Raw genomic sequence first — 25,587 nt, 5'->3', positions numbered from 1 at the left:
AAACTGTGATCTGGTTTGTCAGGGTTTACATTCTGGCATCATAAAGATCTCTCATAGTTCCATAAATATATGCTAGACTGATATATTTATTAGTTCAAATCTGTAAACCAATTCCACTTTGGTAGCTTTTCATTTTCCTTCATCAAAGCGTCTAATTTTTCTGCATATGTGGCTTCAACGTTAACGGTGGCACAGAACCGTTTTGTTTTAGTGGGACGTAGAGTTGGGGTATGGCATAAGAGCAAAATCTGGCCTGCTGTTTTTATAAATAAAGTTTTTTTGAAACACAACCATGCTCACTTGTTTCTCTATTATCTATACCTGCTTTTGCGTTACAGTGGCAGAGTTGAGTTGTGACAGACTGTATGGCCTGAAAAGCCAAAAGCAGGGGTCCCTAACCCCCAGGCCGTGGACCCATACCCGTCCTCGGCCTGTTAGGAACCAGGCCGCCCAGGAGGAGGTGAGCAGCGGGCAAGCTTGCAAAGCTTCAACTGCCACTCTCAGTCGCTCACGTTACCGCCTGAACTGTCCCCGTCCCGTCCATGGAAAAACTGTCTTCCATGAAACCAGTCCCTGGTGCCAAAAAGGTTGGGGACCGCTGGCCTAAGGTATTTATTATCTGGCCTTTTATGGAAAAGGTTTGCCAATTCCTGCTCCAGAATCAACAGTGTAGTCTGGACTGGATCATGTTTCCATTCTCAGAAAGACAATTTGCCTCAAAAATGTCATGTGGCTCCATACCTGCAGTAGATAGAATAATGGTCCCCAAAGATGTCCATGTCTGAATCCTCAAAACCCTGAGGATTTACCTTACATGGCAAAAGGGACTTCACAGATGTGATTAAGGATATTGAGATGGGAAATTATCCAAAGTGGGCCCAGTGTAATTACAAGGATCCTTAATAAGAGTCAGGAGGGTCAGAGTTAAAATGAAGATGATGTGATGACAGAAACAGAGACATCTGAAGATGCTATGCTGCTTGATGGAGGAAGGGAACACAAGCCAAGAAACATAGGCAGCTTCTAGAAGTTGGAAAAGGCAAGGAGACAGATTCTCCCCTGAAGTCTCTGTAAATAACCAGCCCTACCAACCCTGACTTTAGCCCAGTGAGACTGATGTCAAACTTCTGACCTCCAGAACCATAAGACAATAAATTTCTGTTGTTTTAGGCTACTAAATTAGCAGTAATTTGTTAAAGCAGCAATAGGAAACTAATACAATACCATAAGCCCAAGCAGCTCTGATTAAAATTGCCAATATTCTCCAACTGAAATCAGTTTAGTAATTCATTGATCTTCACTGAATCCCACTGCAGTGTGAATTTGTAGAGGATTATGTTATCTTTAAAGCCCAGCTAGAAACGGTTTCAGTGCTCATGGCTATCACCCCTTCTATCAAATTGCAAAGATCTTATTCAACTTAATCCTATTTGGAGGCAATCTTCTGATCTCACCTGAGAGGCTGCAGGAAGGTCCTTTGTTCAAATGAGTCACAGTGATTCTGACGACAGGAGGCGGCCATGACAGATCGGTAATCTTTCACTCTCAGCTTCCCTGATCCTGGAGCTGGGGAAGGGCTGCCACGGGGAAGGATTAGCGCTTGACTCCTCTTGAAGTCCCAGGGGACACCCAGGCGGGTGGTGCACAGGCAGTGCCTTGTGACATGGTCCTGCTGAGTCTGCAGACCCCCACGGTCTGCTGCTGAGTCCCATGCACCTGCCTGCTAGCAATAAACGTTCCCGAATGAACACATTGCTCGCTCCTACCACCACAGCACAACTTACCTCTGGGAAAGCACTACCTGCTCCTTCAGGGTCACCTCTGAGTGGTACTAAGGAATAGATATTCCTATGCAGCTTGCAAAGCCTGCAATCTGTTGTAGAAAACTCCCTTATTGATACTCACAAAACACTACTACTGATCTTCACTAACAATCACAGTGGGCTGGATGAAACAAAGCAGCGCAAATTGGAGATTGGAGATGATCATCCCTGCTCTGTGGCACTGAATGTCCGCCACACCCAGCCCAGGTGAAACAGTACAAACTTCATCAATATGATGTACTAATAGATGGGAGAGTTTAAAATCCTGAGTTGTGTGTAGCGACCAGAGAGAGGATTTAGAATTAAGTATATGATGCTCAAGGTTTCTCGGTCCTCAGGCCTAAGGTTCTGCAAATGAAACACAATTCAGAGCACACCGTGTTCTTCTAGAGCCTGTTTGTACTCCTGACCCTGAAACAAAATGCACACAGAGTTCCAGCTTCACAACTAATTAAAAGGGTGACACAAAATTCAATCTTTACTAAAACCATGTATTTCTAGAACTCACAGTTCACAAAAATTTGCAGAATCATCTTATTTGTTCTCACAACAATCTTGAGAGGGAGGTCAGAAATCTACACGTTTCAGATGATGATAGATTCCCACCACCACTCCCTGTTCTCCGAGGACACTTGGGAGAAAGCATAACTGAAGAGCTATCTCCAGGCAGGAAAGGGAGCAAATTCATGACAGGAAGCAAGCAGGCAAACTGGATTTGGAAATTTTCTTCAGCATTTCCTTCTGTTGTGCAGGAAACATCTGACACCCTTTCCTTCCTTGGTTTTTGTAATTCCTACTTTTCCAACAGTAGAAAGTTCTACTAAAAATAACTGCCTACACAGGTGCTTCTCAAATATAACATGCACACACATCACCTGGTAAACTTGATGCAGTAGGCCTGGGGTGGGGCCTGCATTTCCAGCGAGCTCCCAGGGTACACGGATGGTGATGCTGCTGGTCTGAAGACCACACTTAAAAAATCACCTAGGGACTTCCCTGGTGGTCCAGTGGGTAAGACTCCATGCTCCCAATGCAGGGGGCCTGGGTTCGATCCCTGATCGGGGAACTAGATCCCACATGCATGCCACAACTAAGGAGTCCGCATGCCGCAACTAAGGAGTCCACGTGCCGCAACTAAGGAGTCCACGTGCCACAACTAAGAGCCCACATGCCACAACTAAACATGACGCAACAAAGATCCCACGTGCCGCAACTAAGACCTGGCGCAGCCTAAATAAACAAATACTAAAAAAAAAAAAAGCACCTAGCAACCACTGTGGAGAATAGTATGGCGTTTCCTTAAAAAAACTAAAAATAAAGCTACCATATGATCCAGCAATCCCACTCCTGGGCACGTATCTGGAAAAGACAAAAACTCTAATTAGAAAAGATGCAGGCACCCCAATGTTCACAGCTGCACTATTTACAATAGCCAAGACATGGAAGCAACCTAAGTGTCCATCAACAGATGAATGGATAAAGAAGATGTGGTACATATATACAATGGAATACTACTCAGCCATAATAAAAGGAATGAAATAATGCCATTTGCAGCAACATGGATGCAACTAGAGATTATCAAATTAAGTGAAGTCAAAGACAAATATTGTATGATATCACTTATGTGTGGAATCTAAAAAAATGATACAAATGAACTTATTTACAAAACAGAAATAGACTCAAAGACATAGAAAACAACTTATGGTATACCAAAGGGGAAAATGGAGGAGGGATAAATTGGGAATTTGGAATTAACAGATATACATCACTATATATAAAATAAACAACAGGGACCTACTGTATAGCACAGGGAACTAGAGTCAATATCTTGTAATAACCTATAATGGAAAAGAATCTGAAAAAGAATATATATGTATAACTGAATCACTTTTCTGTATAACCTGAAACATTGTAAATTAACTATACTTCAATAAAAAATAATAAATTAAAAATAAAAATAAAAAGCAAGACCTAGCAGACATCTAGTGTTTACAATGCTCATCTTTTCATAAACTTGCTACCATCCCAATGATCTCCCCTTTGTTAGGGATTCATCATTTCTTCAATTTCATATTCTTTATAGGATGTTGCTGCTTTTTTCCATTCTCAAGCAATCTTAAGCCCCATCAGTTAACTTTTTCTTAGATTTTTTCCGGCCTTCGATCTGTCCTCCCTCCAAATCATCCTGCTATCGTTTAGCTTTCCTACAACAAGGAATCCACCTAGGTAATAAGGAGTTTCTCATGAAATCTAAATTCCTTGACTTGGGCCTCGGGGCTCTCCAGTTTATTGTTCACTATGTGCTAGCGTTCTAGCATTCTCCATGTATTAACTCATTCCATCCGTACCACAACCCTGTAAGGCGGAGAGTAGTATTTTCTCTACTTTAGATGAGGAAGCTGAAGCACAGGTTAGGTAAGTTGCCAAGGTCACAAAGCTCTTAAGTGTCTGAAGTCAGTCTGGCTCCAGAACAAGATGGAAAGGCTCAGCCTGAGGCATAAGTTTAAATTCAGGATCCATCAAAAATTGATGTAAGACTTGGGCAAGTCACAATGTCACTAGACCCCATCTTCCTACCTAATAAAATGAAAGAGTTGGCCTCACTGGCCTGTAAGTTTCTTTCCCACGGAGGCTGTCTATTCACCTACATTTTCTATTCCTTAACAGTATCAGGTGATACTTCTGTCACCCACTGTCCTCAGTGCCACCTCCGCTAGTGCTCCTGCTAATTCTCCCCCTCCCACCCCCCATCTGGCTTGAGCTGCTGTGTGGACTTGTTAGTTCATCACTAGTGCATCAGTTTCCACATCTGTAATGGCTGGGAAATACTTACCTCTTCAAGATTCCAGCTTTTCTGTTTTGCTAGGATTTTATCATAGGAAATGGCTTAATGAAGAGGCCTGCAGCACAGACATATTTTGAGTATAGAGTGATTCTGCTGAAATTATATTTGACAAAATGAATTTTTAAAAAATAATTATTTTATTTATCTATCTTTGGCTGCGTCTTCATTGCTGCACGCAGGCTCTCTCTAGTTGTGGCGAGCAGGGGCTACTCTTTGTTGCAGTGTGTGGGCTTCTCATTGTGGTGGCTTCTCTTGTTGTGGAGCACGGGCTCTAGGCATGCAGGCTTCAGTAGTTGTGGCATACGTGCTCAGTAGTTGTGGCTTGCGGGCTCTAGAGCGCAGGCTCAGTAGTTGTGGCGCACGGGCTTAATTGTTCTGCTGCATGTGGGATCTCCTGGACCAGGGCTCGAACCCGTGTTCTCTGCATTGGCAGGCAGATTCTTAACCACTGCGCCACCTGGGAAGTCCCGACAAAATGAATTTTTGACCTGAGTTTCTTCAGTTTGTCTCTCCCATCTCCTGGGATCTGAGCATCACTGAATTGTCAAGAAGTTACCCCCAGAAACGCGAGAAGGTTCAGGCTAAACATGGAGGGAAATCAAGAAAACATACTCATGGCCCTTAGAAATGCTTTTATTTATAAAATAACTACTTAAATATAAACATCTCTAGATATAAACACTATTCACAAGAGACTCTTGCGTTGCTTCCTTCTGACCAACCAGCAGACTCGGGGGGCCAAGGAGTTCACAGGTGTCTCCCAATTCATCATAACTTTAAGGCAAAGGTGCATTTGGAGGAGCAAGGTCTGTAAGGCTGTTCTTAATTCCCTTTCTTAAAAGACAAAATTCACGGTTTCCTGTTCCAAGGTAGGCTTTCTATCTGGGGCGGACCTTAAGAATCAGAGCCCTGCTCAAATAGAAACTTCAGGGGGAGATTCTTAGTGTTAGGATTAGTAAATATCTTCCTGAGGCGGAGGGAGGCACAATCAGGCACTTTAGATTCTGTTTGGCTTAGACCACGGTCTCTGAAGCACGGGGGCTGATGAAACAGAAAATGCTTATTTCCAAGTCTAGGATAAGCTACTTCTGGGACTGCTTATCCGAATTCAAATAAGACACACGCGTTATGTTTTCTGCATCTGTGGACAGTAGTGTGCTTGGATGAAGGGGAGAGGCACCCAGTCTCCCAGCAGGCTGGAATGGCTTCAGCCCATCGCAGAATGAATCGCTCTAATGAAATGGCGGGAGCTCTGATCCTGTTCTCCTAGGAAAGCCTATCAGATATTGAGCTTCAAGAGAGAGGCCAGGAGACATTATCACGCACAGACCATATAAAGTAGAGATGACTGTCAGCAAGGTGTGGAGGATCGCACCTAACAGGAAGAGAACCTTTCAGATGAAGGTTCAAGGAAAAGAAAGACCCTAAACATTTTTTAAAAGGAGAAAGAAAGTAGTTGAATTTTGCCCAAGCTATCTGGAAGTGCAGTGAAATAAATAAGAAAAAGATTACAGGTGGTAGCGTTTTAGGGACTTTTAGAAATAAGGAGTGTGTGTGTGAATGTGTGCCAGACACTGAGGTTTTAAAATACCAGATTTGGTACAAGGTCGACAAACTCCTTGCCACATGCAGAGGCGCAGCCTGAAAGGGCTCCCAGAGAATTCTTTTCATCCAAGTCAGTTTCCGGTCAGTCGATCATGGCGCACGGGGCCACCCCAAACTCAGTATGGCACAACCAACGCCAACTTCTTCTAATGCTACAGCACAGCTTCCAGCATATATTGGATACTGGTCTTCTGACTGGAAATTTCTCGTTTCCAAAAGCTGACCCCAGGATTGGCCTCTCTTCTCACGGTCACTGAATCACTTGCAAGCCCCAGGGTCCATTTCAAATTCTAGAAATTCTAGCAAGCATCAAGGCTGACAACCCAATCAAAGAGAGCAAGACTTATCTTGTGCCCCAGTGTGCCATGGTTAAGCCATGCAAGCAGGGCCAGTGTCTCAAGAGCAGGCGCCCTCTCAGTGGACACCAGGACCCTTCAGCAGAAGGAAGCAAAGGCAGCAAGGTTGAATGGGAGGCAGAACAGGTTCAGGTGTACTCAGTTTTGCAGATATAATTGGATGGAACATAGCCCTTCTTCCCATTAACTTCGGCTAACCACCATTCTGTATTTCCTGTAACATCTTTAAACTCCAGGATCTTGAGTCTCTGATTGGCTGACACACTCAGCTCGTTTGGGTTCCGTGCCTTGAAGGTATAGACAGCAAAATAGACCTGTGTGAGGAAGAGAAAGTGAGTTAGGAAATGGGAAACAGCTTAGAGCAAAGCTGCCCAACAGAACTTCCTGTGGTGATGGGGACCATCTGTATCTGCACCATGCAATATGGCAGCCCTTAGCCACATGGCCATTGAGCACTTGAAATATGCCTAGTGAAATGAAAGAACTTAATTTTAAATTTTGTTTAATTTTACCTAACTTAAATTTAAATAGCTACATACGGCTTGTGGCTACCCTAATGAACAGGGCAGATTTAAAGAAAACCAAAATTCACATATTTTTACTCTTTTGGAGTTGACTTAAAGAGTGAAAGAAACTTCAGTCAGCATGGAAGATGGATGAGACATGAGGATGCCCTTCCATACCACTAACACAGAAATTCTGAATTTAAAAAACTTTAAAAAAAAACACAAAAACACAACTAACCTCAAAGTAAGAAAGGATGCTCTCTAGGTGCCCATAACAAAGCTATCATGCAAAGCAAGGGTGGTATTCAGTGATCAGAAGTCATGAGGCCCACAGGGGCACAGGGATGAATACACACCCGAAGGTTGGGGTTTAGGACCTGCTCAGGAACTGGAGCTCATGAGGCTAGAAGTGAGCTCCTTGCACAAAGTCAGAATCTAAGAAAGGGCCATTTCCTCCCTTATCACGTCTAGAAAAACTGTCTGCTGGTGGGTCCAGAGCTGGGATGTGCGTCCTGGGCTGTGGTTTGTACCAGAACCACAGAGAGCTCACAGACGAAGGTAAGACACACACAGAGACTCACTGCTGCAAGTGAGCAAAGGCAAGAGGCAGGTGGCCAGGGATTCCTCAGCTGTGGATGTGAAAGTGGCTTTAAAATATGTAGGTTTAAAATGTTTAAGATACAAAGACAAGAGCAGGCCATTATGAAAAGAACAGGAAAAACTGAAGCAGAGCCAGACTTTTATTTCTGAATTCTAGAAATAAACATATAGTTATTTGAATAAAAAACTAAGTAGACGAGTTAAACAGCAGACTTTATACAATGGAAAAATCAGCACGCTGGAAGAGTGGGAAAAGCTTCATGGTAAACCTTGTAAATGCCCCAAGACACAATAGCCTGTGAAGTCAGCCAGGGAAGGGCCCAGAAGGGGTGGCGCTGCCCACTCTTACAGCAGTGAGTTTCCACAACTGCTTTAAGGATTTGTCTGCGAGCCCATCTCCAGGTCACCCCCAGGCCCTGGGTAGGCCTCTGACACGCCCACTCCTGGGAGGGCATCACCTGCATCTGCTCAGGCGCAGTAACCACCGTACCCGGGCCGCACTCACCTGGTTGCCTTCCGCCTCGCTGTTTTCCAGCTGTCCGTTTCTGTCATCCAGAGACAGGGCTGTTCTTGCACATCCTTTTACGAGGTCTCTACCCTGCCCGTTTCGCCCTGGCACGGAGTAACCAGCCATTTCTGGATGCCTGGGGTTTCGGGAGCTCCTCAGAGTGGGAGCAGGCTGGTGAAGGTCTCTGGCAGCGTCTACCGAGTCCCAGGACCCGTGCTGGGAGGGGCAGTCTGGGTCCGAGGGGCATCTGGAAGGACTGCTCTCTGAGTTCAAGGATGCGCTGAGAGTTCCTTGGTCAAATTCCGTCAGTGAAGATGTGTCTGGAGGCTGTTTCTGGGAAGGCCCTGAGCTAAAGGACACGGCCACACTGCTGGGATTGAAGGTCAAGGTGCCGCCGCTGTTCTGCCGCCGGGGGAACCTGGGGGAGGAGCTGCCGTGCTCCGACTCGGTGGAGGAGTGGCTGCCCACGGAGGCGTCGGAGTGGCTGCGGCGTGCATTGTAGGGCTTCAGGAAGGAGCTGTACACAAAGCCTTTGGTGACTGTGGGCAGGAAAAACAAACACGAAGAGCTTTTCGTGGGAGGAGGAGGGTGGAGGAAATCAGGAGAGAAGAAACTATGGTTTAAGGTCAATAGTGAGACAAAATAAGATCCCTAGAGACAAACAGAACAGACACCATCCCAGGGCACAGTGTGGGTGGTGGAGACAAGATGCTGCGGCCTCCTGCCAGTTCACACCTATTACAACCACACAACAGGTGAGTGACAAGGGGCTTTGCTGAGAATTAAGAGACAGTAACATAAACAACCACAGACCACATGTCTGAGTGTGAGCAGATGAAGAAAACAGAAGGGCCAGACCATGGGAGCAAAGGCTAAGGGGAAGACTTAACTAAGGATGTGTTCAATTGTCCATCGAGTGTGGTAAAAAGGGATTTTAAAAACCATCCTCAGCATGACAGAGCCCCTCGGCTATGCCTCCCTGCCCTCTCCAACCACACACTTGAATCTCTGTCCCTGGTTTAGGAATGAGGTGGGAATACTGTGAGAACTAGCTGCTTATATTAGTTAGAATACACATCTAACACATGTTCATATCAATAAATTGCCTAAGATGAGGACAGAAAGGGCCCTCAGCTAAAACTTTTAAGCATAGATTAGGGATTGAGATCCCTAATCCATAGGAAAAATTGTTATATTTATTAGGAAAGAATTATCTGCTAAGGCAGGGACCCAGAGTATGTAACCTCGACTCGAGCAAGGGCCATCTCTGTCTTGATCTTCAGAGTGTTTCCTGGACCTAAAAAAAAGGCCAGCCTGCATTTGTTCTATCTGCTGGACAACGGGGAGGAGTTCCCTGAGCAGATGCCAAGGGGTGGAGGGTCTAAAAGCTGATGCTGTGAGCTTCTGGCTGCCACTTTACCCACCAGGATTTAGTAGATAAGGAAGAACCCCAAGGATGGGGGGGCTCAAACAGCCTGGATCTTCACTAGGAGTTCATCTGTCTATCAGTGGCTCTCACCTGTCATCACCCTGGGGGCCCCATCCTTCGTCCTTCCTTTCCCATTTCAATCTTTATTATTTTGGGTAAGCAGAACAGGGGGCTGGGGGAGGAGAAAAAAATCCACACAACACTTTTAAAGAAACTGAGAAATGTTAAAACTTTCAGTTCTTGTGGTATGAACATAGATGTTTATTATAGAGGCCCACAATCCTTTTCTAAAAGGCCGGGGCCGGATGTGTTTTGGAATTCAGATTTTGGGGTTCAGGAAAGGTAATCAAGTATACTATAGATTTCATGATATCCCCAGCAGGGTCTGGGTCAACACCCTATAGTCAAATCCATTCATGTTTCTGTAGCAAAACGTATATGACTAGTCACACCAAAAAGGAAAAGTAATGATCATAAACAGCCTCACATCATTTGTTCAGGTTTTGTCACCAAATGAGTTCAGATCAGGGCAGGTTTTGGCAAATTAGTTCTGAAAAAGAACCCTCTGATTTTTCAAAGCTTTTCAGATTTTGGAATTGTGGAAAAAGGATTATGGATAGGCATTATTCTTTGTACGTTGAAAAAAAATTCTGTATGCCTTCCCCACCCCCACTCCCACCAGAAAAAAAAGCTGTAAGCTGTTTTTAAAGTCATTCCCTAAATAGTCATGAAGTAAAATTGTTTGCTGGTAGTGGAGGGGGGGGACTCAAAAAGCAAACAACCCCTTCTTACAGGTTTTAAATTCATATGCTCACAAAACACACCTACAGAACTTGTGGTTCACTCAGGTTAGGATCGAGAGGGCAAAGGACCCTTCAGGCAGGATTCACTGCCTGTAAAGGTAAAGCAAGGCAAGATCTTGCAAGGTAAGTAATGGAGTCTCCTCTGGAATTTTTTAAAAACAAAAACAAAATCAAAGACTGGTTTTGTTTCAGTAATGACTTGAGCATTACACTCTCTAGAGATGGAGAGAAATTTTAAGGTTGCTTTTCCCTTTAATCAAAGACTCTCATATTTTTCTCTGGCCTACACAGGATTCAGGCACAGTCCAAATCACTCTTTCCTCATTTAGAGTTACGGTAATCTGTCGTCTACTGTTCTTACCTCCATTGTCAATCAGCCAGCGGTTCTGGCTGCCCATGGGGTCCTTTTTCTTGATCACGCCCACCAGGTCGCCTTCCAGAAGTGAGACGTCCAGGTCCTGGGCAGCATTGAAGTTCCGTTCTGCTTGGAAGAGCTTTTCAGGGGGATACCTTGCCAAGAGGGAGGTCCGGAGTTCTTCCGACTGAAGCATGTAACTTGGCTGAAAGGCAATATAAGAAATATAATCATCAAACCCCTTCCTGGCCGTTATCCCAGCAGCCGTATTTAATCCCATATGCTGTCAGTCTCAGAAATGGAGGCAATGACAGCCAGCTCCCTACTCCCATCAGATGCCTTTGCGCCTGAGTCAGACCACGTGGCTAGGTAAAAACCGTAATCTCTTAGGTCATGTTTTGGTGCCTTTGTAGTAAGAAAATTTAACACACCCTTAGTTTTATATCTGTTATCCTGTGACAAAAATATGTGATTAAAGTGCCACCTAAAGAATCAAAATATCTAAGTAATATGAGTAGGTCTTCTTGTATTTTACTCTATGAATCTAAACAACTGAAACTTTCCTTATCTAGACTTCATATCTATAAAAACAAATAATATTCATAAAAATAAGAAAAAGTAAACATGATTAAAAAATCTGATTCCCTCTTTTAGATCATATAAATTAATGTCTATGGGATTACATGGGGCAAAAATATTGTAAGCACAGATAAATCAGCAGTCTTTTAGATTTTTACCCCATATAATCTGGTATATCTTACCCTACTTTTCAGAATATGCAAGAATCGAGTTCAAAAAGAAAATAACTCCAGGTTAAAAAGCGGTCAGCCATTAACTGTTTGGCAGTATATCAGATAACCAACTTTTCCAATACATGATCAAAAATAGGGAGCCTGGCAGAATTAACATACCCTTAAACCAGTTCCTTTGACTGATCAAAGTACTAATATTAATCCTTTACTAACTCCTTTCATTGTATAGGACAGGATCCAAGAATGCTTTTCAGAGGGCATTCTGAAGCCTGTACCAGCAGGAACACTAGTGGTGCATAGTGATAGTGAGTGAAGGAATGAATGAATGAGAGCATGATAGATTTGAACTCAATAACCTTTATTCTCCAATTATTATAAAATATTTAAACTCCTATTAAATTGCTCATCTGTAGAGACAGAGCTGAGTCCATCAATATTAATAATAATAATGATGATGATGATAGCTTACTTGAATAATGCTAACTAGTGCCAGGCAATGTCCAAGTGTTTTATATATTTTAACTCATTTGAATCTCAAAACAACTCTATGATGTAGGTATAACTATTATCTGTGTTTTAGACATGAGGAAACCGATGAAGCACTTGCTCAAGGACACAGAGTAAGTCCTTGTCAGAATTGGGATCTGAACCCAGGCGGCCTCACTCAGGAATTCGCACCTTAACCACCAGGTCATATGAGCCTCTCCAGTTCCACTCACCAGGCCCAGGAATGGCTTTCGGGTGGACTGGCGGTCCATAGTTTTCCTCTCAAGTGACCTCTTGGTGGCAGGAAGAGACTCTGGGAAGAAGGTGAAAACCTGGAGTTGCTGCAGGACCCTGCTGTGCTCCTCATGGAAGACGGCAATCAGGTTCCCTTCCCTGCCGGTGACTTTGAGTAACTGGAGTCCATGCACAGGGAGAGCAGAGACAGAGGAAAGAAGAGAACACACGTGAACGATCCCAGGACTGGCACAGTCTCCCTAAAACTCAAGTGTAAGCCACCAACACCGCAGCCCAGTGCCCACAGCCCGAGCTGGCTGGCTCCTCCAGGATCTCTCAGGGTGGAAGGAGAGCCATTTAAAGGCCACGGGTTCCCCGGCTCCATCAAGGGATCAAGAATTCTGATTCCCGACAGGCCTGACCTAGTGACATACTTAATCTACCTAGTTTAATAATGTCTCTGACAACCTGGCTGTGTATTCCCAGAAAAACTCCAGGAGAACTTGGGAGTCTACTTTTCCATGGGGAGGGCGGGCCTCACCGAGAGCAACGGCTTCAGCTGCTCCAGCGCCTGGCGCACGAAGTCACAGTGGGCCTCGGCGTAGCCATGCACACAGTTGCTGAAGAGGCCCTGCGCGTACTGATGGAACTTGGGCAGCTCGTCCAGCAGCTGGGCGTTCAGGGCCTCGTAGTTGTTCCGGGCCGACTGCAGCTCCTCCAGGGTCTTTTTGTCCTTCAGCTTCTCTGCCCGTTCTGTACAGTTATAGAAGTCCAGAAGCTTGTCAAAGCGTTTCTGCACCAGCTTGTGGGGCCCCGTGAACATGCTCAGTAACTGATTCAGGGGAGAGATGACCAGCCGCTCTGTCCTCTCCTTCTGTGGGGATGAGAAAGGCGTGGTGTTCAGTGTCCCGAACTTGTTATTCTCAAAACTCTCTTCAGGTGGATTTTGTTAGGTCCTGTACCACCTGCTTTGCTCCTGGTGCACGAGCTAAACCCATGCAGATCCGACAGTGTTCTGCTTATCCAACACCAGATGTATGCACATATTCCACAAAGCTTCTCAGCTTATAACTCTTCACCCAACAATTTGCTCACGCCAAACAATGAGTGTGCAAAATAGCTGCATAGTTGATAACAAATGCTAAACTACATACATGAACATGATGTTTGCATTACAACCCATTTGTGACCATCTGTCTGGTATCACTTATGTGTATGTGTCTATATATAACTTGAATTTAACTTAATATTTAGTTGTTAAAAATAGAATTACCATATGACTCAACAATCCCACTCCTGGGCATATACCCAAACAAAACCATAATTCAAAAAGATTCATGCACCTCTATGTTCACAGCAACACTATTCACAATAGCCAAGACATGGAAACAACCTAAATGTCTGTTGACAGATGAATTGATAAAGAAGATGTGGTACATATATACAATGGAATACTACTCAGCCATAAAAAAGAACGAAATAATGCCATCTGCAACAACATGGATGCAACCAGAGATTATGATACTAAGTGAAGTAAGTCAGAAAAGACAAAGCAAATAACATATGATACCACTTATACATGGAATCTAAAATATGACACAGGACTTCCCTGGTGGCGTAGTGGTTAACAATCTGCCTGCCAATGCAGGGGACATGGGTTTGAGCCCTGGTCCGGGAAGATTCCACATGATGTGGAGCAACTAAGCCCGTGTGCCACAACTACTGAGCCTGCGCTCTAGAGCCCGCAAAGCACGACTACTGAGCCCGCATGCCACAACTACTGAAGCCCATGCACCTAGAGTCTGTGCTCCAAAAAAAGAGAAGCCACCCAATGAGAAGCCCATGCACTGCAACAAAGGGTAGCCCCCGCTCACTGCAACTACAGAAAGCACGTGTGCAGCAACAAAGACCCAATGCTGCCAAAAATAAATAAATTTATTTATTTAATAAATAAATAAATAAATAAATAAAATATGACACAAATGAACCTATCTATGAAACAGAAACAAAATCAGGGACATAGAGAATACACTGGTGGCTGCCAAGGGGGAAGGAGGTGGGAGAGGGTTGGATTGGGAGTTGGGGATTAGCAGATGCAAACTGGTATATAGAGAATGGACAAACAATAAGGTCCCGCTGTGTAGCACAGGGAACTATATTCAATATCCTGCAATAAACCATAACGGAGGAGACGCCGCCGTCGGCCCTGCAGCCGCTGCGGAGCTGATACTGCTCCGAGCCAGCCAGCCGCCGGGAGTAGGGTGGCGGCGCAAACATGAATGTTGGAGCTGACCACAGTGAGGTGAATCCAAATACCTGTATAATGAACAGCTGGGGTCTGTGGCTGACATATGCATTGGGAGTTGGCTTGCTTCATATCGTTTTACTCAGTATTCCCTTCTTCAGTGTTCCTGTTGCTTGGACCTTAACAAATGTTATACATAATCTGGGCATGTATGTATTTCTGCATGCAGTAAAAGGAACACCATTTGAAACTCCTGACCAGGGTAAAGCGAGGCTCCTAACTCACTGGGAACAACTGGACTATGGAGTACAGTTTACATCTTCACGGAAGTTTTTCACAATTTCTCCAATAATTCTACATTTTCTGGCAAGTTTCTATACGAAGTATGATCCAACTCACTTCATCTTAAACACAGCTTCTCTCCTGAGTGTGCTAAATCCCAAAATGCCACAGCTACATGGTGTTCAGATCTCTGGAATTAATAAGTATTGAAATCTGTTCTGAAATGAACAAAAATTTTTACAGCTACTGAGTTTTCTGTAAGGAAGGAGTGGTTAGTAAACTGCACTGTTTCTGTGATAATGTGAAACGAGAGGTAGCTACATTGGAGAGCCAACTGCTGGTTCTTCATATGCTGTTTTGAAGTGCAGATTCTTATGAGAAGATGCCTCTGTTTAATGCATCTGGTATCCTTCTGAAGAGGGGCTTTAGAGGCAGGCTGGGCAGGCCCAGCTTATAAGTTAAATGGCTATAAAGTAAGGGTGTAGTAGATAAATCCAAGGAAATAAGAGATTTATAAGAAACTAAGTCCAGCTTAGCTTATAATGAATGGGCATTATGTTAGGAGAAGAAAATGTTTAATCATTCAGTCATGGTCAGTTTAAGCAGAGTTACATGTAAACCAGAATCATTTCTTTACAAGTTTATTATAGATTAACCAAGATGGCGGAGTAGAAGGACGTGCTCTCACTCCCTCTTTCGAGAGCACCAGAATCACAACTGGCTGCTGGACAATCATCGACAGGAAGACACTGGAACTCACCAAGGAGGATACCCCACGTCCAAGGACAGAGGAGAAGCCACAGTGAGACGGTAGGAGGGGCGCAATCAGAGTAAAATCAAATCCCATAACTGCTGGGTGGGTGACTCACAGACTGGCGAACACTTATACCACAGAAGTCCACCCACTGGAGTGAAGCTTCTGAGCCCCACGTCAGGCTTCCCAACCTGGGGGTCCGGCAACGGGAGGAGGAATTCCTAGAGAATCAGACTTTGAAGCCTAGTGGGAATTGATTGCAGGACTTTGACAGGACTGGGGGAAACAGAGACCCCACTCTTGGAGGGCACACACAAAGTAGTGTGCGCATCAGGACTCAGGGGAAGGAGCAGTGACCCTGGGGGAGACTGAACCAGACCTGCCTGCTGGTGTTGGGGGGTCTCCTGCAGAGGCGGGGGGTGGCTCTGTTTCACTGTGGGGACAAGGACACTGGCAGCGGAGGTTCTGGGAAGTGCTCCTTGGTGTGAGCCCTCCCAGAGTCTGCCATTAACCCCATCAAAGAGCCCAGGTAGGTTCCAGTGTTGGGTTGCCTCAGGCAAAACAACCAACAGGGAGGGAACCCAGCCCCACCCATCAACAGTCAGGTGGATTAAAGTGTTATGGAGCTCTGTCGGCCACAGCAACAGTCAGCTCTACCCACCACCAGAGCCTCCCATCAAGCCTCTTAGATAGCCTCAACCACCAGAGGACAGACAGCAGAAGCAAGAAAAACTACAATCCTGCAGCCTGTGGACCAAAACCCACAGTTACAGAAAGATAGACAAGATGAAAAGGCAGAGGGCTATATACCAGATGAAGGAACAAGAAAAAACCCCAGAAAAACAACTAAATGAAGTGGAGATAGGCAACCTTCCAGAAAAAGAATTCAGAACAATGATAGTGAAGATGATCCAGGACCTTGGAATAAGAATGGAGGCAAAGATTGAGAAGATGCAAGAAATGATTAACAAAGACCTAGAAGAATTAAAGAACAAACAAACAGAGATGACCAATACAATAACTGAAATGAAAACTACACTAGAAGGAATCAATAGCAGAATAACTGAGGCAGAAGAATGGATAAGTGACCTGGAAGACAGAATGGTGGAATTCACTGCTGTGGAACAGAATAAAGAAAAAAGAATGAAAAGAAATGAAGACAGCCTAAGAGACCTCTGGGACAACATTAAACGCAACAACATTCACATTATAGGGGTCCCAGAAGGAGAAGAGAGAGAGAAAGGACCGAGAAAATACTTGAAGAGATTATAGTCGAAAACTTCCCTAACATGGGAAAGGAAATAGCCACCCAAGTCCAGGAAGCACAGAGAGTCCCATACAGGATAAACCCAAGGAGAAACACGCCGAGACACATAGTAATCAAAATGGCAAAAATTAAAGACAAAGAAAAATTATTGAAAGCAGCAAGGGAAAAACGACAAATAACATACAAGGCAACTCCCATAAGGATAACAGCTGATTTCTCAGCAGAAACTCTACAAGCCAGAAGGGAGTGGCATGATATACTTAAAGTGATGAAAGGGAAGAACTTACAACCAAGATTACTCTACCGGCAAGGATCTCATTCAGATTTGATGGAGAAATCAAAAGCTTTACAGACAAGCAAAAGCTAAGAGAATTCAGCACCACCAAACCAGCTCTACAACAAATGTTAAAGGAACTTCTCTAAGTGGGAAACACAAGAGAAGAAAAGGACCTACAAAAACAAACCCAAAACAATTAAGAAAATGGTCATAGGAACATACATATTGATAATTACCTTAAACGTGAATGGATTAAATGCTCCAACCAAAAGACACAGGCTTGCTGAATGGATACAAAAACAAGACCCATATATATGCTGTCTACAAGAGACCCACTTTAGACCTAGGGACACATACAGACTGAAAGTGAGAGGATGGAAAAAGATATTCCATGCAAATGGAAATCAAAAGAAAGCTGGAGTAGCTATACTCATATCAGATAAAATAGACTTTAAAATAAAGAATGTTACAAGAGACAAAGAAGGACACTACATAATGATCAAAGGATCAATCCAAGAAGAAGATATAACAATTATAAATATATATGCACCCAACATAGGAGCACCTCAATACATAAGGCAACTGCTAACAGCCATAAAAGAGGAAATTGACAGTAACACAATAATAGTGGGGGACTTTATAACACCTCACTTACACCAATGGACAGATCATCCAAAATGAAAATAAATAAGGAAACAGAAGCTTTAAATGACGCAATAGACCAGATAGATTTAATTGATATTTATAGGACATTCCATCCAAAAACGGCAGATTACACGTTCTTCTCAAGTGCGCACGGAACATTCTCCAGGATAGATCACATCTTGGGTCACAAATCAAGCCTCAGTAAATTTAAGAAAATTGAAATCATATCAAGCATCTTTTCTGACCACAATGCTATGAGATTAGAAATGAATTACAGGGAAAAAAACGTAAAAAAGACAAACACATGGAGGCTAAACAATACGTTACTAAATAACCAAGAGATCACTGAAGAAATCAAAGAGGAAATCAAAAAATACCTAGAGACAAATGACAATGAAAACACGATGACCCAAAACCTATGGGATGCAGCAAAAGCAGTTCTAAGAGGGAAGTTTATAGCTATACAAGCCTACCTCAAGAAACAAGAAAAATCTCAAGTAAACAATCTAACCTTACACCTAAAGAAACTAGAGAAAGAAGAACAACCAAAACCCAAAGTTAGCAGAAGGAAAGAAATCATAAAGATCAGAGCAGAAATAAATGAAATAGAAACAAAGAAAACAATAGCAAAGATCAATAAAACTAAAAGCTGGTTCTTTGAGAAGATAAACAAAATTGATAAGCCATTAGCCAGACTCATCAAGAAAAAGAGGGAGAGGACTCAAATCAATAAAATCAGAAATGAGAAGGAGAAGTTACAACAGACACTGCAGAAATACAAAGCATCCTAAGAGACAAGTTTATTATAGATTGTTTTTATTACCATGCATATTCCTCTTGTGTTATATAAGAGGATATATACTCTCTTGTTTTATACAAACCAATTCCTACCTTATGAATGTACTTTTTTGGTTTTGCAGGCTCAACACTGTGTTGATAGATGAGTTCATTTTTACATTTATTAAGTTACTGAGTTCATGAAGGTCCACCTTCATGACTGATTGATGATAGAAGATAGTTAGGCATCTTAGAAGCAGCCTCTGAGTCGGCCTTCTAATTTTGGAACAAAGTGGGTTTTGCTGCCTTTCCAGATACAAGGCTGCTAAACCAATTAAGAAAATAATTTATTTCTCGTAATTAAAGTATATGGTAACTTAAAATTCTGCTTATTTGGTTGAGCAGTCTAATTGTTGAAGTCTGCCATTCTTTAGCGATGGAAATTTAAAATGGACAACTACATAGCCAACCTGTGATCTGGCAGAAAACTGCTTCTCTAGCAATACTATCAGAGTAAATAATGGAGTCTTTTTTTAGCAGGTCTGCAGTAAAAGATATCTTTTCTTAGTCCTCCTGCTCTCAATCTCCATACTTTGCCCATTAATATTTTGCTTGTCAATACATGAGTCTTAGTATAGATAACTCAGAATGGTAACTATTTCCAAAGCAGCAACCATATTGAATCCTTGTGACTTAAGAGAAGCTTTCTATAGTTGCTGACATTACTTGCAAGAAATAACTATATTCTACTTTGAGAAGTAAACACGTCAAAAAAAGTTCTGATATGTGACGAAACTGAAAAACCTAGTAACATTTGTAAGCAAAATTGAGTGAAAACAATTATAATACCAACTTAAAAATCAATTTGTTTCAACAAAACAACTAATACTAAACTTTCATTGGGTTATTTGTATGGAAACATGTTAATATAAATGTTTCAGACATTACATGAAATTTCTAAAAATCTTATATTTGTATTTGTATGGAAATATGTATGGAAATATGTTAATATAAATGTTTCAGACATTACATGAAATTTCTAAAAATCATATTTGTATTTGTATGGAAATATGTATGGAAATATGTTAATATAAATGTTTCAGACATTACATGAAATTTCTAAAAATCTTATATTTGTACTTGTATGGAAATATGTATGGAAATATGTTAATATAAATGTTTCAGACATTACATGAAATTTCTAAAAATCTTATATGTTCTGGTATAATGTTATAAGTAATAATCCTATTTATTACTTTAAAATGTATATCTCAGAAATAACTAATTTTCTTGTCAACTGCATTATTATGAACTGTCATCAAATCTTTAACCATGGTCATTTTTAAGTCTTTTGTCATTTACAGACAGTTCTGGGTGTACTCTGATGATTTTGCAAATATGTTCCTATAAAAGGGTTTCATCTTCAAGAAATACATGGAAAAGACTCTGACAAGTACAGGTTTCTGGTAACGGACTGTACTGCTGAACTGAATGAATAAGCATTTTCAGAACTCTAATGAAAAACTGATGAACTCATAAAAGTGCTAACAAAAGATCAAGATGAAAAAAAAAAAATTAATTACATGGGACTGAGTGAACTGATGAGGATGAGTATAATTTTTGTGACTTTCTGTCTGAATTTAAAAAAAAAAAAAAAAAATTCCACAAGGACTCAGAGGCAAAGAATATACAAATCAATTTTCACTGCAAAGTAAAGGAGCTGTTACAGTGGAGGATTACTGGACTGAATGTCAATACTATGACATAGTATGAGTGTGTTTCATGTTTGGTAATTGCAATCATTGTTGCTTTTGTTGTGGTCATCCATGTACAATGCTTGGTGTCAGTCTATTTATCTCTTGTAAAAATAAAATACAGTGTGTGTGTGTGTGGAAAAAAAAAAAAAAAAAAAAAAAAAAGCACCCTCAAACTTTCCCCCCAAATTAGGAAATCACATGGCATATTCTATGTTCTAACCTCCTTTTCCTCACTTAAAAATATATAACAATGTTGTTCCATATCAATTTATATAGATTTGTATGACTTTTTATGATTAAATAGTATTCAATCAAAAAAAAAAAAAAAAAATCAATTTGTTTCAAACTGACTTTTGGGGGTAATGATCATTGTTTTGTATTTCAAAAGTATTGAGTTTAGAAATCAGTTGTATGATAATGCCTTCGTATATCTTTTCTCATGTATTTTTAAATAACCAGTAATCTATACTTTAATAAATTTTTCTTTGGTGTAAAAAAAATAAAAAAACTATAATGGAAAAGAATATAAAAAAGAATGCATATATATGTGTAACTGAGTCACTTTGCTGTACAGAAGTAATTAACATAACATTGTAATTTAACTATACATCAATAAAAAATAAATTTAAAAAAAGATTTAGTTGTTACATAAATCTGGGGTAGAGAAACTTTCACACACCCATCATACCTCTTCTACTCATAACTACTTAGTAATAATCTGTTTTCACTTTTCAAAAGTTTTTGTCTAATTCTTTCTAGAGGGATAGACATAGAGGGCACAATATTGACACAAAAGAACACAAATAGGTGCTTAGTAAATTACTTTTAATAAGATGCTACTGTTAGAATAACTGTATGTTCCCCCCAAGTTCCCCCAATGTTTTCTAAAGATGCTTCAAGCATCCAGAGATCTCCAAGAAACTATCAAAGCCCACCCATTTCTACTCAGGAGATATATATAGAATATATATTTAGAATTTCCCAAGCAATTTGGCATTTAGTAGTCTTTACAAAATAGTTTGTGCCATTTCAAAAATCTATCTGTTGATCTCTTAACTATGCATAAATATTCCATTTTAAGTTATTAGTTCTTTAGTTGTTTTCTTTTGATCAGTTATCAGTAGTGATACCAGATTAAATTTCCTGGTTTTCCTTTGTCCCCTGAAACTGGGCTGATCACAAGCTATAAAAAAATCTATTTGCATACATGCAGGTCCTATCTGTCCTTTCAGCTGATTGAAAGTCAGGTTCTGAATATAAAATTCTGATATGAACTTAGCTAAAGGACACTAGGAGTCCTGGTCCATGGAAGCGTGTTTCTATGGAATTAACTTTTCCATGAGCTGGATGTTAGAGAGAACCCTGCGAAGAGGCCCAACCTGAAAAAAGTGGGCTGAAGAGTCACTTACAAAATTTGTGAAGAGCTGGTCACTGATGTAGCGATGCACCTTCTCGAACTGTTCCAAGTCTCTGTGTCCCTTCTCCATGCACACATCCCACATGCTCACGGCAGCCACCACCTTCACACATGCCGATTCCTGCAGCCAGTTACAAACACAGGTAAGACCAGACAGAACTTCTAGCCTCGGTCATTCATCCTAGATAGCAGTTAGCAGTCAGAACCAAACTGACCTGCCTGTCCAAGGGCTGTCATCCATTGCTAGGGAGACAGGTCTTTTTAAGAGTTGGGTGCTCAGGTGTATACTTGCTACACATTTAGATAACATGGGGAGAAAACAGCCAATAGGGAGATATCAAAATTAGAGGAATTGTAGGGTAAAGTCCTAAGGCAAGGGAACCATACTTGGTCAAATCTCTCACTTTAAGCCAATGTGTTCCTGGAAAGTCTTATAAGTCCTCATTTTTACTTGATCACATTTTCAAAACATGAAGGGAGAGAGTTTGCTATTTAAAAGAAGTGTCGGAAGCACTTCAAATCAGTGGGTATTACTCAGTAAATGATAATGACAGATAACTAGATAAAAAACAAGAAGTTGGATTCCTACCTCAAACCTTATATACTAATGTAAATTCCAGCTGTATTGATGACTTTAACATAAAAAAATAAAATGATAAAAGTACTGGAACATAAGACATCTTTTTAAAATTATCTTGGAATGGGAAAGACCTTTTAAAGTATGACACAGAACTAAGAAACCATAAAAGTTTAGTTAGACTACAGAAAAATAAAACTCTTCTGCACAGAGAAAACATTTTAAGCAAATGCAAAAGTCAACAAACTGTGGCAGGGGGTATCTGTAAGCCAGCATCTCAGAAGAAGGGCTCTTTTCTCCAACATATACAAAGGTGCTACCAGTCAATAAGAAAAAGAACAATAAATCAATAAATAAGTGCCCCCAAATATAGACAAATCACAGAAAAAGAAATATAATGATTTAAACATACGAAAATATCCTCAACTTCATTCATAATATAAGAAATGTAAATTCAAACTATATTAAAATAGCGATTTTTACCTTTCTTGCAGGCAAAGATAAGACATTTTGATTTTGATAACACTGTATGTTAGCAAGGGATGGGGAAACTGTTTCATACATTGCTGGTGGGGAGTTCTCACTGGTATGATATCTATGAAATTTGCATTGCTATATGATTTGGCTCAGAAAATCTAGTACTCTGGCCTTCAGATATACTCGCATAGATCAGAAAAATGATCTATGTTCAAGGATATTTCTTCTGCCAACGTTTCTAATTTTTTGCAACAACTTAAACATCCATCGATGGGGACTAGTTAAATTTATTATGGCATGTCCATAACAATTAAATACTATGCAGTTGTAAAAAAGAACACGGCAGCTCTGTGTGTGCAAATATGGAATGATTTCCAAAATGCAAAACCCAAGATGCTCAACAGTGCATGTGTGTCTCTCTCCCTCACACACATATCTCTGACAGAAGAATATGATAGATGTGTCCGCCTCTATAGGTGACTAGGAGACAGGGGAGGGGGAGGAGTTACTTTTACTTTATACTTATCCCTTTGGTAGTTTTTGAATTTTGTACCATTTTACTTAGTTAAAAAATTATAATAGGGGGCTTCCCTGGTGGCACAGTGGTTGAGAATCTGCCTGCCAATGCAGGGGACACGGGTTCGAGCCCTGGTCTGGGAAGATTCCACATGCCGTGGAGCAACTAGGCCCGTGAGCCACAACTACTGAGCCTGCGCATCTGGAGCCTGTGCTCCCAACAAGAGAGGCCGATAGTGAGAGGCCCACGCACTGCGATGAAGAGTGGCCCCCGCTTGCCGCAACTAGAGAAAGCCCTCACACAGAAATGAAGACCCAACACAGCCAAAAATAAATAAATAAATTAATTTTTAAAAAATTATAATAATAATAACAATAATGATTTTTAAAAAGCAAAGGATCTCTTTTAAAGGAAATTATTTGTTTCATGGGATGAGATTTTCCTGTGTGAGGGACAGGGGTATATGGTATACTTATATAAACACTATTCTATTAAATCAACAGAGAAATTACAGGTATTAAGAGAAAGGATTCTCGTCCTGGTTCTGATTTCATGAAGGAAGCACTGCCTGAGGGAAGGAAGACCAGGGCCTGCCTGATCTCCCAAGTTCTTCCAACTCTCTAGACCGATTTCTGGCTCTAACAACCTTAGAGGCCTATGTACAGTTGTAAATAAATATTATTATTAGGAAGCATACCCCACAAGAACCATTCTCTTACTATTTGATCTTCAAAATGATTTTGACAAAATGAACTGTCACAAGTGCTTCTTCTATAACTGGGTACAGAAGACAGTGGGAAAAAAGGGTGATGAAGATCGAAAGAGAGGGAGGAAAGAGCTAGGTCCCTTTACTATGAATACAACAGTGCTGATCTTCTGACGTTGTTTAACTTTTAAATAACCTGTAAGAGGGCCTTCCCTGGTGGCACAGTGGTTAAGACTCCACGCTCCCAGTGCAGGGGGCCCAGGTTTGATCCCTGGTCAGGGAACTAGATCCCACATGCATGCCGCAACTAAGAGTTTGCGTGCCACAACTAAGGAGCCACGTGTCACAACTAAGGAGCTGGCAAGCCAAAACTTGTTTGCCTGCTGCACCTAAGACCTGGTGCAACCAAATAAATAAATAAAACAATAACAGGAGGATATTCATTCAGTATTTATATCTGTAAGAATCCCAATAAAAAGTCTGTCATGGCATACTGGTCATTTGAGCCCAGGTTATTCCACATTCATTAAGCAATATGCTGGATGAACAGGAGAGCGGATGGAATTACACCATATGTAATTCTTTTTTTTTTGGCTGGGATCTTAGTTCCCTGACCAGGGATTGAACCCAGGCCCATGGCAGTGAAAGCGCCGAATCCTAACCATTGGACCACCAGGGAATTCCCCACTGTATGTGATTCTAATGAGAGTGATGTCTTTACTCACCCGGATATGCTGGAGGTAGAGAGACAGGTCTCGGATAAAAGATTTGATCAATCTTTCTTGCATTCGGAAGTTTTTCTCTGTTTCTTCAAATACTTCATCTTTAATCTGTTCAAAATAAATAAGTGCTGTTAGCAAATTGGGACTCTCCCTCAATAGATCTTATTGGCAAAAGCATCTTTCTTAAAAGCATCTTTTGTTTAAATTTTAAGCCTTTGATGTTTCCCTGAATCATACTGAATTGGATTTGACAGAGCTCCTAAGTACACACAGGCCCTCCTGGCTCTAACTGACCCCCTCTGTTCCTGATGGAAACCCTTCGCTGGTCAGGCTGTTTGCTTCACCAGTATTGCTGCCTTGCCTGGTTTGCCCTCCTCTCTCCCTATGCCAAACCTGCCCCTCTCCTTTAAGGCTCAGATTAAATCTCTTGCCAACATGAAGCACACTCTCATGGAGCTCCAGTTTTCTTAAGTACCACAGCGTGTAGAGAACAAACTACAAAGCGTAGCAACTGATTCTTTAGCTGGTATTTTCCACTGACTGTATCACATACACATGGTTCAGTGCATGAAGTCTGGATACTGGATCTACTCTGTTGATAACTGTTTTACAAATCACTCAAACCTTAGACTTTACATTTCCTCATGTGTGACATATGGTGTTGAACAAGGTGATCTCTTAAATCCCTTCTAGCTTAACATGTCTACAATTTTAATTTTGTCTCCCCAAATAGATTATAAGCTCCTTATGGGTGTCTAAAACCATGATAACTACTACATGGTGACCGATCTGGCCTCCTGATTTGCCTTTATACACACTGTAAGCAGCTCACCAAGGCTCGGATGGAGGGTTGGGTGGATGGATT

The 25,587-nt window shown here is 41.6% G+C and overlaps 2 protein-coding genes across 7 annotated transcripts in view; one reads left to right on the top strand and one right to left on the bottom strand.

Annotated features, from left to right (window-relative positions):
* Nucleotides 1–25,587, bottom strand: part of DNMBP (dynamin binding protein) — a 154,341-nt gene that overhangs the window by 26,694 nt on the left and 102,060 nt on the right. For 3 of the 6 annotated variants that reach the window (XM_059900497.1, XM_059900498.1, XM_059900499.1), the window contains 7 exons: nucleotides 24,726–24,830; nucleotides 21,716–21,844; nucleotides 12,844–13,176; nucleotides 12,302–12,481; nucleotides 10,837–11,035; nucleotides 8,241–8,782; nucleotides 5,288–6,943 (listed from right to left, as the gene is read on the bottom strand). In XM_059900497.1, coding sequence (XP_059756480.1) covers nucleotides 6,758–6,943; nucleotides 8,241–8,782; nucleotides 10,837–11,035; nucleotides 12,302–12,481; nucleotides 12,844–13,176; nucleotides 21,716–21,844; nucleotides 24,726–24,830 — 1,674 coding nt within the window. In that variant the 3' untranslated portion in view covers nucleotides 5,288–6,757. Of the gene's footprint in view, nucleotides 1–1,454; nucleotides 3,183–5,287; nucleotides 6,944–8,240; nucleotides 8,783–10,836; nucleotides 11,036–12,301; nucleotides 12,482–12,843; nucleotides 13,177–21,715; nucleotides 21,845–24,725; nucleotides 24,831–25,587 lie in introns of those variants that run through there. The other 3 variants (XR_009498046.1, XR_009498045.1, XR_009498044.1) reach the window with 2 other exon arrangements.
* Nucleotides 14,578–15,039, top strand: LOC132350661 (ORM1-like protein 1). Its single transcript, XM_059900002.1, has one exon. The coding sequence runs from the start codon at nucleotides 14,578–14,580 to the stop codon at nucleotides 15,037–15,039; it is 462 nt and encodes a 153-aa protein (XP_059755985.1).

This window comes from Balaenoptera ricei, chromosome 16 (genome assembly GCF_028023285.1).
Source record: "Balaenoptera ricei isolate mBalRic1 chromosome 16, mBalRic1.hap2, whole genome shotgun sequence".
Lineage (NCBI taxonomy): Eukaryota > Metazoa > Chordata > Mammalia > Artiodactyla > Balaenopteridae > Balaenoptera > Balaenoptera ricei.
Note: the sequence above shows the minus strand (reverse complement) of the source record. Positions and strands in the feature narration are given on the sequence as shown.

Bases quoted from the DNA above. Each gene is read 5' to 3' on its own strand.
- LOC132350661 (XM_059900002.1), top strand. From the start codon at position 14,578: ATGAATGTTGGAGCTGACCACAGTGAGGTGAATCCAAATACCTGTATA.